Source organism: Ceratotherium simum, chromosome 5, assembly GCF_057802395.1.
Source record: "Ceratotherium simum simum isolate JZ-2026a chromosome 5, ASM5780239v1, whole genome shotgun sequence".
NCBI classification, from domain to species: domain Eukaryota; kingdom Metazoa; phylum Chordata; class Mammalia; order Perissodactyla; family Rhinocerotidae; genus Ceratotherium; species Ceratotherium simum.
In genome coordinates this window covers 41611829-41623813 of record NC_141904.1, presented here as the reverse complement: position 1 = coordinate 41623813, position 11985 = coordinate 41611829, and the positions used below count along the sequence as shown (strand labels likewise).

General features: G+C 44.4%; 1 protein-coding gene across 4 annotated transcripts in view; it reads right to left on the bottom strand.

Annotated features, from left to right (window-relative positions):
- Positions 1-3260: 3260 nt before the first annotated feature.
- EXOG (exo/endonuclease G) overlaps positions 3261-11985 on the bottom strand; it is a 36128-nt gene continuing 27403 nt past the window's right edge. Inside the window, exons 6-7 of one of the 4 annotated variants that reach the window (XR_015552198.1) lie at positions 4556-8251; positions 3261-4347 (exon numbers count right to left, since the gene is read on the bottom strand). Coding sequence is in view for 1 of the 4 variants with exons in the window: in XM_004419519.3 (XP_004419576.2) it covers positions 7790-8251 (462 nt within the window). In the remaining 3 variants the exon portion in view is untranslated. Of the gene's footprint in view, positions 8252-11985 lie in introns of all 4 variants that reach the window. The other 3 variants (XR_015552199.1, XR_015552200.1, XM_004419519.3) reach the window with 3 other exon arrangements.

The following is an 11985-nucleotide window of genomic DNA, read 5'->3' as shown; positions in this document are numbered from 1 at the left end:
GTTCCCTCTGAAATGGTGGGCAGGGAGGGCAGAGAGGTGAGGGGGGCACAAAGCCCATAAATCAGGAGGCCAGTGGGAGCAGGCAGGAGCCCATTGTGGGTGGTGGTAGGGATCTAAAACATTTGTCCTGCCTGGTGGCCTACAAAGGAGCCAGTTGGGCCCCAGCTGTGCCGAGGCCTTGGAGGTGCTGGGGATGCTCAGCAAACTCAAGGCTACTGCCTGCCACTGTCCCCACACCCACAGCCTTAGGGGTCATTTGGGTGGAAAGGACCCCTGGTATCACCAGAGGCAGGACAGTTCATCTTGTGCCTGTGGAGGAACTGGGGTTAAGTGGGGAGAGAACAGAAATAAATCCAAGATCCCGCTTGGGGGTAGGGGAGGGGGCGGAGTTCCACACCTGCACACAGCTGGAAGATCTAATTTTAGCTCTGTTTCTCCCAGGGCCAAACACACAAGAGCCCCTGCTCAGCACACTCTGACGGCCATCTCCTTGCTCCCATCTTCCCACCAGGGTGGGCTGCCTCAGACCAGAGACCAGACCCTGCACAGCCTGATGAAGGGTGCCCTAGGGAAAGTGCCCTGGGAACTCAAGCGTGCTGGAAGCAGTGCTCAGTGCCCTGGGTGTTATCTGAGACACAGGACCCCTGCTCCGCTCTACTCACATGGGCCTGCCTACAAGTACATAGCCAGGGCTATGGGAGGACACTTACAGACCAATGCATGTGCCTTCCTGCCTCCTCTGAGACGCCTCCCCCATGAGGACCAGCTGTCCTCAGCTGGTCTAACTGGTCCCCGTAGCGGGACTGACCCCCCAGCCGGGCCCTAGTCCGCACCTTTCTTGGGTCCCTCACAGGGACAATGAGCACACTGGGACTCCAGCAGGATAAGCTCAACTTTTCTGACTTGTTGGTAACTCCAAAACATTTTTTGAGCAAGTACTATTTACAGAACCCTCTGGAGGCCCCAGAAAGGAGTCAACTCCATTATTTCCCTGCCTCCAGGAAGTCAGCAGGGCCTTGTAAGGTTAAGATGAGTAAATGCATGAATGACTGAATTACAAAGCAAATTAAAATAACTGCAACAACCTTGGGGAGTGGAGGGCAATTAGACTGGGAGCCAGGAAACCTTCTAAGTCATAAAGTCCTGGAGTTTGTCTCCTCATTTGTGAGATGAGATGAATAGCAGCGATTCAAATGGTGGACTGAATAAGATCTGATGTGAAAGCACTTTGTAAACTGCAAAGCACTGACATGGTCAAAAGGTTAGTAGCAACACATTATACAGTCTTAGGATTGGGGAGAGACAGAATTGTTTCCACCTGGTCCTGGTGTAGAGCTTAGCACTATGCTACGGTCAGGCTCTCTCCATCTCCTTCTCAGGACAAGATGACCATCAGTCACCATCTTCGTCAGTTTGGGCTGCTATAACAAAATACCACAGACTGGGTGGCTTAAAAACAGCATAAATGTATTTCTCACAGTTCTGGAGGTTGAGAAGTCCAAGATCAAGGTGCTGGCAGATTCAGTGTCTGGTGAGGGCCCATTTTCTGGTTCGGCCACCTTTCTGCAGTGTCCTCACATGACAGAAGGGGCAAAGGAACTCTCTGGGGTGTCTTTTACAAGGACACTAATCCATTCTTGAGGGCAGAACTAATCATCTCCAAAAGGCCCCACCTCCTAATACCATCACATTGGGGATTATGTTTCAACATATGAATTCTAGGGGGATTTAAAGACTGTCTTTGGTAGTCACCGATAATCATTCCCAAGAATTCACAGGAACTGGCTACCATTTATTAAGGGCTTGCCAAACTGTATATGTTATTCAATACTCAAACAATCTTGCTGGTCATTCTCAACTGTTCCCAGAAGAGGAAACTGATTCAGAAGTAAGAAGTCAGTTGCCCGAGGCTGCCCAGCTGGTAAGTGGCAAGAAGGCATGGGGACCCAAGTGTGCCTCCCTACGTACTGCAGGTGTTCAAAGCACTGGTCCAGCTATGCTATGTGGACCCAGACATGCAACAAGCACTCTCCCTGTCCCAGAGTGACACAGGCATATTGTGATGAAGACCTATTTCTGCATTGTGCAATCAATTTAGGGCTGTTTTTTCTTTTTAGAGAAACAGAATTGAACTTAGAAAATATCAAAGCACATTATCACATGAAATTTTTTGGGTGTGTGAAGCAGGTTGCCATGCGAAATGAATTTTTTAACAAAGGGATCTTGCTTAGCTCTGTCTCAGACATTCAATGTTTTTAACGGACACGTTGAAGCCTTGTTTATCCGATCTGCAATCTCAAGGCATAGCTAACATGTCAGATGGCCAAATCAGGATCATCAAGAATGTGAACTCCTATGAAGATGGGTAGAAACTATAATAAAATCAAATCTTAACAGTTGGGCATACACATAATCCCACATTTGTGTTCCAAAAATTGACTATGTCAGCACATGATGGGGAAGTGATTTGACAGTAGATCATGTGAAAAAGACCTGGAGCAGTTAGTTGGAGCAAGTTCCACATGAACCAGTGAGAAAAGTGGAGTGTCCAGAACAAGGTCAATCCCCCGACTCAATTCAGCACTGCTATCACCACATCCTGAACGCTTTGCCCAGACGTGGCCGCCACACCACGAGAGCACATAAAGTCATGATGGTGAAGGATGTGAAATCCACAAGCTCCTGAGCGTGCAGTGAGATGCCCTGATGCCTTTATGAGCTTCCTATCTCTAAAGGACTATCAGGTGAAAGCAGGTGCCAGCCAGTTCTATGTAGCCTGGAATGGCAGTCAGGGCCTGTCATTGATGGGTCGGAGTTATAGGGAAGGTTTCAGCTTAATTTTATGAAGCTCTATTATAAAGGAAATTGGGTACCTGGGGGCCTGAAGGGATGGAACAAAGTTCTCCCTTGATATTCACAAGCTCAAAGACCACCTTCTTGCCAGAGGACTCCTGTCTAGGGAACATGTGTTGTGGGAGAGTGAGGGCAAAGTAGGGCGTGGTCTGGTTCCAAATCCTGGTTAATCAATAGAATCACTAGTGTTATTAGTTTAAAAAATATAGATTCCAGCCTCACATCAGACCTACTGAATCAAAATCTTCAAGGGTGGGGTTGGAGAATATATATTTTTTGGAAGCTTACCAAGCAGATTGTTCTAGATGAAGAGAGACTAGACATAAGAACAAAATACAATATATGAATCTTGATTAAAACCTGGATTTTTAAAAAAAAGTATAAAAGATATTCTGGGAACACCTAAGCAAGTTTTAATAGAGATTTTTATTACATGATACTGAATTCTTGATAATTTTCTTAGATGGGATATTATTATTTTGGAAATATAGGGTAATGGCTTTATTCTCAGGTGATACAGGCCAAAGCACTAAAAAGTGAAGGGGCATGTCTATAACTCACTTTTTTAAAAACAATGAGTTGCTTTTATGTGGTTCGAGAAAAAAAGAGACAGCAAATAAAAATATTGAGGGGGAGTACATTCATTGTACTCTTCTTTCAACTTTTCCATAGGTTTGAAATTTTTCAAAATAAAATTGGGGGGGAAAAATTAAGCTACCTAGGTTATTCTGATGTGAGCCAAACATGAGGCCCATGGGACAAGATAACCTCTGCTGTTCCATCAATCCAAGAGCCTGGAGGGCCGGCCCAGTGGCTTAGCGGTTGAGTGCGCACGCTCCACTACTGTTGGCCCGGGGTTCGGATCCCGGGTGCGCACCGGCGCACTGCTTCTCCGGCGATGCGGGGGCTGTGTCCCACATGCAGCAACTAGAAGGATGTGCAGCTATGACATACAACTGTCTACTGGGGCTTTGGGAGAAAAATAAATAAATAAATAAATAAATAATTACAAAAAAAAAAACCACACTTCAAGAGCCTGGAGCCTGACGTCTGATGCGGACTATGTCCTTTGCGGCTTACAAAAGCTGGAGGTTGTGTTGGGGCGTGGTCACAGCTGAGATTCGGAGTCTTGCAGTGTGGCATTAGGCCACAGTGACCCCTAGAGGTACTGTGCACTCAGGGGCAAACCAGACCCTACGCCATGGTGGCATGTTCAGGAACATGAAAGAGAGGCCCATCTACCACCACATCCCCACTGCCCCAAATTATACAGGCCCACATCCAAGTGCGGTTCATCCTCCTTGACCCTCTGATGACCTGACGGTTGGTCCCTGGAGGTGGGCTGGACTGGAAAAAGAAGCACTGGATCCCCTGATGGATCACCTCCATGAATGATGACATCCAGAAAAGCAGGCTCTATTGAGAGGCTGGGCATGGAGGCAGGCAGGAGCAGGAATTCCATGCCTAACGTGAGGCCATCCCTGATCAGCTCCACTAGAATGAATAAAGAATGAGGATCAGGAAGGAAGGTGGAGTGTGCCATGAGGACCCAGGATGGGGAAGGGCACAGAGGGTGAGGGAGTGAAGGCATGAGCAGGGAACAGAACAGCAGACCCTGGGTGCAGAGATGGGGTTAGGGATGGGCTGCTGATGGGAAGTTTCAGATCTGTGATGTTGATGTCAATGACATTTATGTACTCACAAGAATGAGGCCAGGGAACACAGGTGACATGGCAATACTCGGGATCATTCCAAGAGTAGGGCTGCAGGCTGAGCCCAGCTCTGCAGGAAGCCATTCTGTCAACATTCGACTATGTCTCTCCAGCTGGGAGCTATTCAAAGGTCTGAAGGAGGAACAGAGGTTTTCAGTTGTTTGAAAGTCAAGGTGCCAGGACAGAAATGCTAGCAGGTATTTAAACGGCTAGCACACCCATTCTACCTTTGCCACTTGTATGAGGTCCACCTTTGCTGCATACAATACTGGTGAAAGTGTCAATCCAGGGACCAAAGAGCCTGGAGTCTGAAAATAAAGACGTCACTGGGGGTGGAGAGAGTTTAGGGAATGAGCCCCCTCACTCAGATGGGGGCTTCCAGCAGCAGAGCCCACCCAGATCAGCCATTCTTGTATAGCAGCCTTCCCCTCAGACCAGGGACTGACTTCCTGAGCGTAAAAGGAACAGAAGGCAGAGTCCCAGGCTCAGCCCAAGAACTTGGCTGGACTCAGAGAGGGACCGACTGGACGGTGATTTGCTCAGGTTTGGTAATGAGGTGCTTCTTTGATCAGAGGGGCACACCTGATACTGGAGAGGGGCCTAGGGAGCTGCTGCATCTGAGTCCAAATAATCAGCCATCCCACTCTGGGAGGCTAAAGTGATCTAAGCTCTACTCAATATTTACATTTTAAAGTCTGTTTTGGAAGGACTCAACGGAAATGTTGAGACAACAATTCAAGTATCACTGTCATATACCAACAAAACTTTTACATATAAAAATAAAGATTGGGGGGCTGGCCCAGTGGCGTAGTGGTTAAGTTTATGCGCTCTGCTTCTGCAGCCCAGGGTTTGCAGGTTCAGATCCCAGGCACGAACCTACGCACCACTCATCAAGGCATGCTGTGGCGGCATCCCATATATAAAGTAGAGGAAGAGGGGCACGGATATTAGCCCAGGGCCTATCTTCCTCAGCAAAAAGTGGAGGACTGGCAAAGGATGTTAGCACAGGGCTAATTTTCCTCACCAAAAAAACAAAATAAAATAAACAGAAATAAAGATTGGGAGACTGCATTTTTTTCTTTATTACAAGCAGTTATCTCTATTTTTCACAATGACCAGGTAGCATTTTTCAAAGGAACTGAAAACATAGGGCACTTTAATTTATTGATCTAGAAATCAAGATTCTCTACCATCTAGGTAGAGAGGCAGGAGTGAGAAAAGCATGGGAAGTAACTCCAAGACTGTTAGAAATTCAGGTCAGAACAGAGCAGTGACAGACCTGGGGGAAAGAAGATGGGGGCTCGCCTCTAGAGATGGGCAGTAGGTACCCAGGACTTCTCCCACAGAGCCGCCCCCTCAGGCTCTTGGAGAAACACCCAGGCCCCACCATCACCTCTCCAACGAGGAGAGAAAGTAACAGATTTTTTGGTCACAGTGACATTTTGTCTCTTTGTCCCTGAGAAGGACTGGCACAAGCTAATGGGGAACAGTGTGATAAAACAGAATGGTATTAATCAGGCTACTGTGTTCTGACCCCCCAACTTCTTTCTTTTTTACCCAGATAAAAGAGCAGGACAAGGTCAATCATTATCATCTTACCTTTGTCTTGAAGCCTTGGCATTTCTGTGAGACAAACACAAAAACACCACAAAAACTGTTCTTGTAATACCACTTGGAAAGATAACAGTGATGGGAAACATTTAGACAAGTTCCTATGCCCTATTTTAAGACATTTTACTGCCTATATTTATGATAGCCTATGAAAGGATTCTGTGTAAACCCAAATCTAGAGATCTGGCTCAATTGTTTCCCCTAGAGATAACTGTCTTTGGCCCAAAGCACCACCTGCCCTATGCTCCCCAGGTAGACAAACAGGCACAAAGCAAGCAAATCACGGGCAGGGATCTGTGGGCACACACCCTTCTTAGGCTCCTTAATCTTGAGAACAAAAAGCTCACCTGGAAAAAAGGAACACATCAATTTGGCACCATCTGGTCACTAAAAGAATTGCATCCTTGGAGGCAAGTAGGGGCTCTGATAAACCCCACAAAGCATTGTCCTCTAACTTGCAAATACCTGTGATTGTTTCTTCCCAAAGAGCTAAGGAGCGTTCAAGTCAGAGGACACTTTGGCTCGATGGCAGATAAGAAACCAGACCCCCCTTACCAAGCAGGCCCCAGGATCACAGATACCCATGCAGGTGTGTGTTTCTGAGTCAGAAGTCTGTGTTAGGAAAGATTTGACTCTACCTCCTGCTGTCTGTCTTCTCTTAGCCCTGCGTGCCTCATACCTTGTGGGTTACTTTTTTTTTTTTTTTTTTTTAATTTTATTTATTTTATTTTCTTCCTCCAAAGCCCCAGTAGATAGTTGTATGTCATAGCTGCACATCCTTCTAGTTGCTGTATGTGGGACGCGGCCTCAGCATGGCCGGAGAAGCAGTGTGTCGGTGCGCGCCCGGGATCCAAACCTGGGCCGCCAGCAGCAGAGCACGCGCACTTAACCGCTAAGCCATGGGGCCGGCCCATGTGGGTTACTTCTTTAGAAAGGTGAACGTTGGGCAAGATAGCGAAGCCTTAATTTCCTCATGGGTAAAATAAGGATAGTGGTATTTACCTCAGCCGGTCATTGTAAGATAATACATGTAAAGCATTGAGGTTAGTATATAGAACACACTAAGTGAGCAGAAAACATAGTTATGAGTGCTTCTATAGGACAGAAGTGGAGGAACAGCAGATCCATGAGAGGAGGAACAAGAAACAAATATATATAATACATGTGGACAGGATAATGCATAGAGGATTTCTAAAAGCTATCTCTAAGACCAACTCAGGAGCTAGGGAAAGAAAACATACAATATCGGGTTCCAAGAAGGCTGAGCAGATACATCACACTATACAATCTGAAGGCACAAAAATAAAACACTTCACATACTATACATCCAAAGGGACACGAACACAGTGTCATCTTGTGGACACAGTCCTCTTGTTAACTTGACACAAGATCAGCCCTCCATCTGCAGGTGTAGTAATTTCCTTAATAATTAGTTCCCATGTCAAATAAAATACTGACCAGAAAATTTTAGATCTTTCATCTTTCAGGGAGAAATTTTACCTTAAATTTAGGATCCCATCATTTCTTTAAAGCAAGGCCACTGAAATACATTAGCCTGAAGAGGGCATGCCTGCTTCATTACAGATGATATCACACATCTTCTGAGATAAAAACTAAGATGGCTTTTTCTCCAGGATTCCTGACTGCTCCTTAGCTTTGAGTTCTTCTAGTTTCTTCTCATAGCGATTCATGAAATAATCATCCGGTTCAATCCCCGCGTTCTTCAAATTTTCCATGACCTTTTCCAGTCTGAGTACCGATCGGGCTCCTTCAATCTTTCTTGTGCTCAGGTACAGAGTAAATTCCTGGAAATCCAAGAGCTTACAAGTGTCTACAGAGCAGATATTCCTGATATTACTAGTTCTATCCAAATGAGGAAAAAACACCAGTCCTGACAACTTCTCCAGGTCCTGAAGGCTCACTTGGAATTCACTTAACTGAGGCTGAAAGCCAATGGCTTCATTGGGCACCACAAAAGCACCTAGTGCCAGCGGTTCAGCAGACACTGGGCTTCTGCGAGCCAGGATCACCTTATAAAGGTGTGAGGGGACTGCCACATTGTCTTCACCAATCACCTAGAAACCAAGCAGCCATATTAGCAATATGAATTTGTGCTAGCCAGTTCCCAAATTTTTCCTGAAAGACTTTAGATGCATTTCTGAAAATACACTTATAAGCTACTCCACCCCATTCCAATGAATTTAAATTCAACTGTCAAAGGTAATAATAAACCAAAATACAGATTCACAGAGAAAATGAGCATCTAACAGGTAGATTCTGACCATATTCTTTAAAATAATGCCATCCCCAAGAGAGCAGGGATCACATTCTCTGCTCTGTTTGTAAACAAAGGATAAGGGACTGCCATGAGTGAGTCCTCGGATTTTTAAGGGACAAGAAAAGCTGTCATTTTCTCTTCATCTCATAATCAGAACTTCTGGTACTCTAACCATTCAGAGGTCAAAACTGCCAGCTTGGGAACTCCAAGTTCTAGAAAAAAAAAATATGGTCTTAGTTTATCAAATTCACTAGGGAGCAAAACAGCCTTTAGAGAATCAGTCAGACATACCACATTGGTACTACTATCTCCAGTATCACCCAGACTGTGGCTCATTTTTAAAATTAAATTAAGTAAATGTAAATGCTGTTTGCTCAGAGTTTTGCACACTCTTGGGCCTGCTATCAAACACAGAACTTCTGACTGTGTCATCAAATCAAACACTATGGAAAGGTATCTACACAACGAAGAAGCCAGAGTCAGGGTGGGGCCTGAAAACAAGTTGGTTGTCTGTATAGGTCAGCTGTAATAATGAAATAACATTGTTATAAAATCTTTTCAAATTTCCTTCCAATTGGCTTAAAAGCCCTATCTGTTTTCTGAAAAAGAAAAAGTGAACATCCATTTCCTTAATGGTCTGCGGTAAAATAATACAATCCAACTACAGTATGCTCTTAGTACTACTGCTCCTCCCCAGCCCTTCCTTGGTAAGAGCAGGCATTACTTCCTAATCAAACCTGCCTGCTACAGGAGGTCCTGTTGAGAGCTCAGGTAAGGTAGAGGGATGAGATCTACAAAAGATTCTTTTCTGCTTGTCCCAAGCTCCTATACATGGCACACAGCCTAAGAACTCCACAGCCATCCGCTATCTGGCACGCATGGAGGTCCCACTGCCAAGACCAAATGCAAGGCTGCAGGGAAGACCCATCCATAGGAATGATTTCTATAACTGTCTTTGAAGTTAGTGAAAGTGGTTGGTCAGGGTGCAGTTTAAAGTTTATGAAACCACACAATCTACAGACACAAAATCCACCCCCACCTCCACCCCCACCCCCGCCAACAAGCCATCTACGCAGCTGGGAAAAGAAAGATACTCTTCAAGGCAAAAAACATACTGAAGGTGAACTTGGTGGAGGTTCACAATTCGTCCACAGATCACCAACAGATGGTAATTCAACAATTCAGAGGTCATGTGCCAGGCAATGCTGGAAATACAGTCACGCGCTGTTTTAACGACGGGGATATATTCTGAGAAATGTGTCATTAGGCGATTTCGTCGTTGTGCGACCATCACAGAGTGTACTCACACAAACCTAGATGCTATAGCCTACTAGATACCCAGGGTATATGGTACTAATGTTATGGGACCACTGTCGTATATGTGGTCCATCATTGACTGAAACATCATTATACAGCACATAACTATACAGAAAGGAATAAGCTTCAAAGTGAATGCAGCTGGTGCCTGCTCTCAAGAAGCTTTCCTTTTAGAGAAGGAATCAACACCCACAGCTTTAATTAGACAGAATGTGGTTAGATGCCAAGACAGAGAACAAACAATAGCATTAAGGGGGTGGGTGCAGGGAAGTCAGGGACCCGAACTGAGGGCACAGCTGCAGATGAGCCATAGTTCACAACGGGGGAGAAGTTTAAATGGGCTTCAAGTATTCCAGGCGCTAGCTGGGGAGCCAACAGCTAAGCAAATTCTTGGTGCCACCTGGTGGACATCCTTCATCATTGCAGCACAGTCCTCAGACTCCAATTATAAGAAGCCTTCAAGATCATTCACTTGATTATTTTCTCTCCTCGTGGACTCTCTGTCTAAAAACAAATGGAAATTTTCAAAAATAATGAATTGGTCATGCCCATCTGCTGCCAACCAGGGCTTCTAATCAGGTTGATTAAATTCCAGCCAAAAGTAAAGAAGTTTAACATTTTAAGAGTCACGGCTTTACCTCATGGAAACGTCCCATTTCTATTAGGTTTTCAAAAACTCTCACAATGGCTAGAGGGCCTCCATTGTTACTTCTGAGAAACCTCACGGACACAGAAATTCCTACTAAGAATACAAAGTGTGATTCTTCCACCCATGACCCTCTCACAATATTTCAACAAAGAGGGGTAAATACTATCCCTAGAAATAAAGAGAAAAACGAAAACTTAGCCACTCACTATCTTCTCTGATTCAGTCTGTTCTGTTCTCAGGAAGTAAATATCTTTAACCTGTCTAATATAGGGACCAGTCCTATTTGGAAATTCAAAAAACCTATTGTTTCTTCCTTGAATTTAAGACTTAAAAAAAAATCCTAAAATATCTTAGAGCTATCTTCTTCTTTGTAGACAACTCAACCTACATAATAAATTTTTCTCAATTTTGGGAAAACTGGAAGACTTTCAGAAAATGTTTCTAGAGACTACTAGGGTACTGGGGCAGAATGGTTAAGTGGATTGGCACCCCAGAGACCTGGTCAAGTCTGGCTTTGCCACTAAGCTGCAAGTCACATCCACCAGTATCTTCTTTCTTCATTCATAAAATAGGTAATAGCAATCCCCATGCTGTCTAGCTCAAGAATAGTTATGAAGATACAAAGACATATTAGTTACAAAAAAAAAAAGACTTTAAAATCTGCAAGACCTATGTAAAAAGCTATTTTTGTAATGAATGCCATTCAAAAGATATGGATGCAATTTCATTTGGTAGAAAAGATGGTTTTGCAGAAGGAGAGTGGGGAAACACGGGATCAAGCAAGGTTAGACCAGTTAAAGGTAGACAATAAGGTGTCAGGAGGAGAAAGCAGGTTGGATACAAATGATGCGCTGAACCAAAAGGATATGAGGGCTTAATATGAACCAAGTCTTTAGTATCAGTAAAGCAATAACAACTCTTTTCATCTAAGATTTAGGTATAAAAATACATTACAAAGGAAATCTTTGCTGCTGTTAAATTACCAAAAAGCACTGAACTCTTGTCAAGATTGTAACAAAAACTGGAAATCAACTGGGAGTGACTGGAAAACACAATATATATAACAGCCATAAAGCCGGCACTCATTCGTGACCTGAAGTTAGTTTTCGTACATGCTGGCCTGAGCTTGTTTCGCTGCATCCAAGAGGCAGAAATGACGATTTGCTTCTCGCTTCCCCAACTCCACACACACAGAGCTGGGCCTTCATGTTGACTCAGTGTCTGAAGAGACTGGCAACAAAAAATACCCAGGCTAAGACTGCCATTTGTCATGTCATATACGCAGCAAGTGTGCCTTAAATGAAATATTAAGCAGCATCATGAGGAAAAAATATGTACCTGCTGGAATCAGATAGATATATTTGGTTACATTCCCCTGGTAAGACAAAAAAAGAAATTCCAAAAATAAAACTGTTGGGCATATCAAGAGACCAAGCCCTTAAAATGTCATGCCAATCAAATGAAAGGAAGAAACCATGACAGTGTGATAAGTAGGGAATCCATACCTGGGAGGACAGAGAAACAAGAAAAGGGAGGGAGTCACAAGGCATGGGAAGTCAACAGCA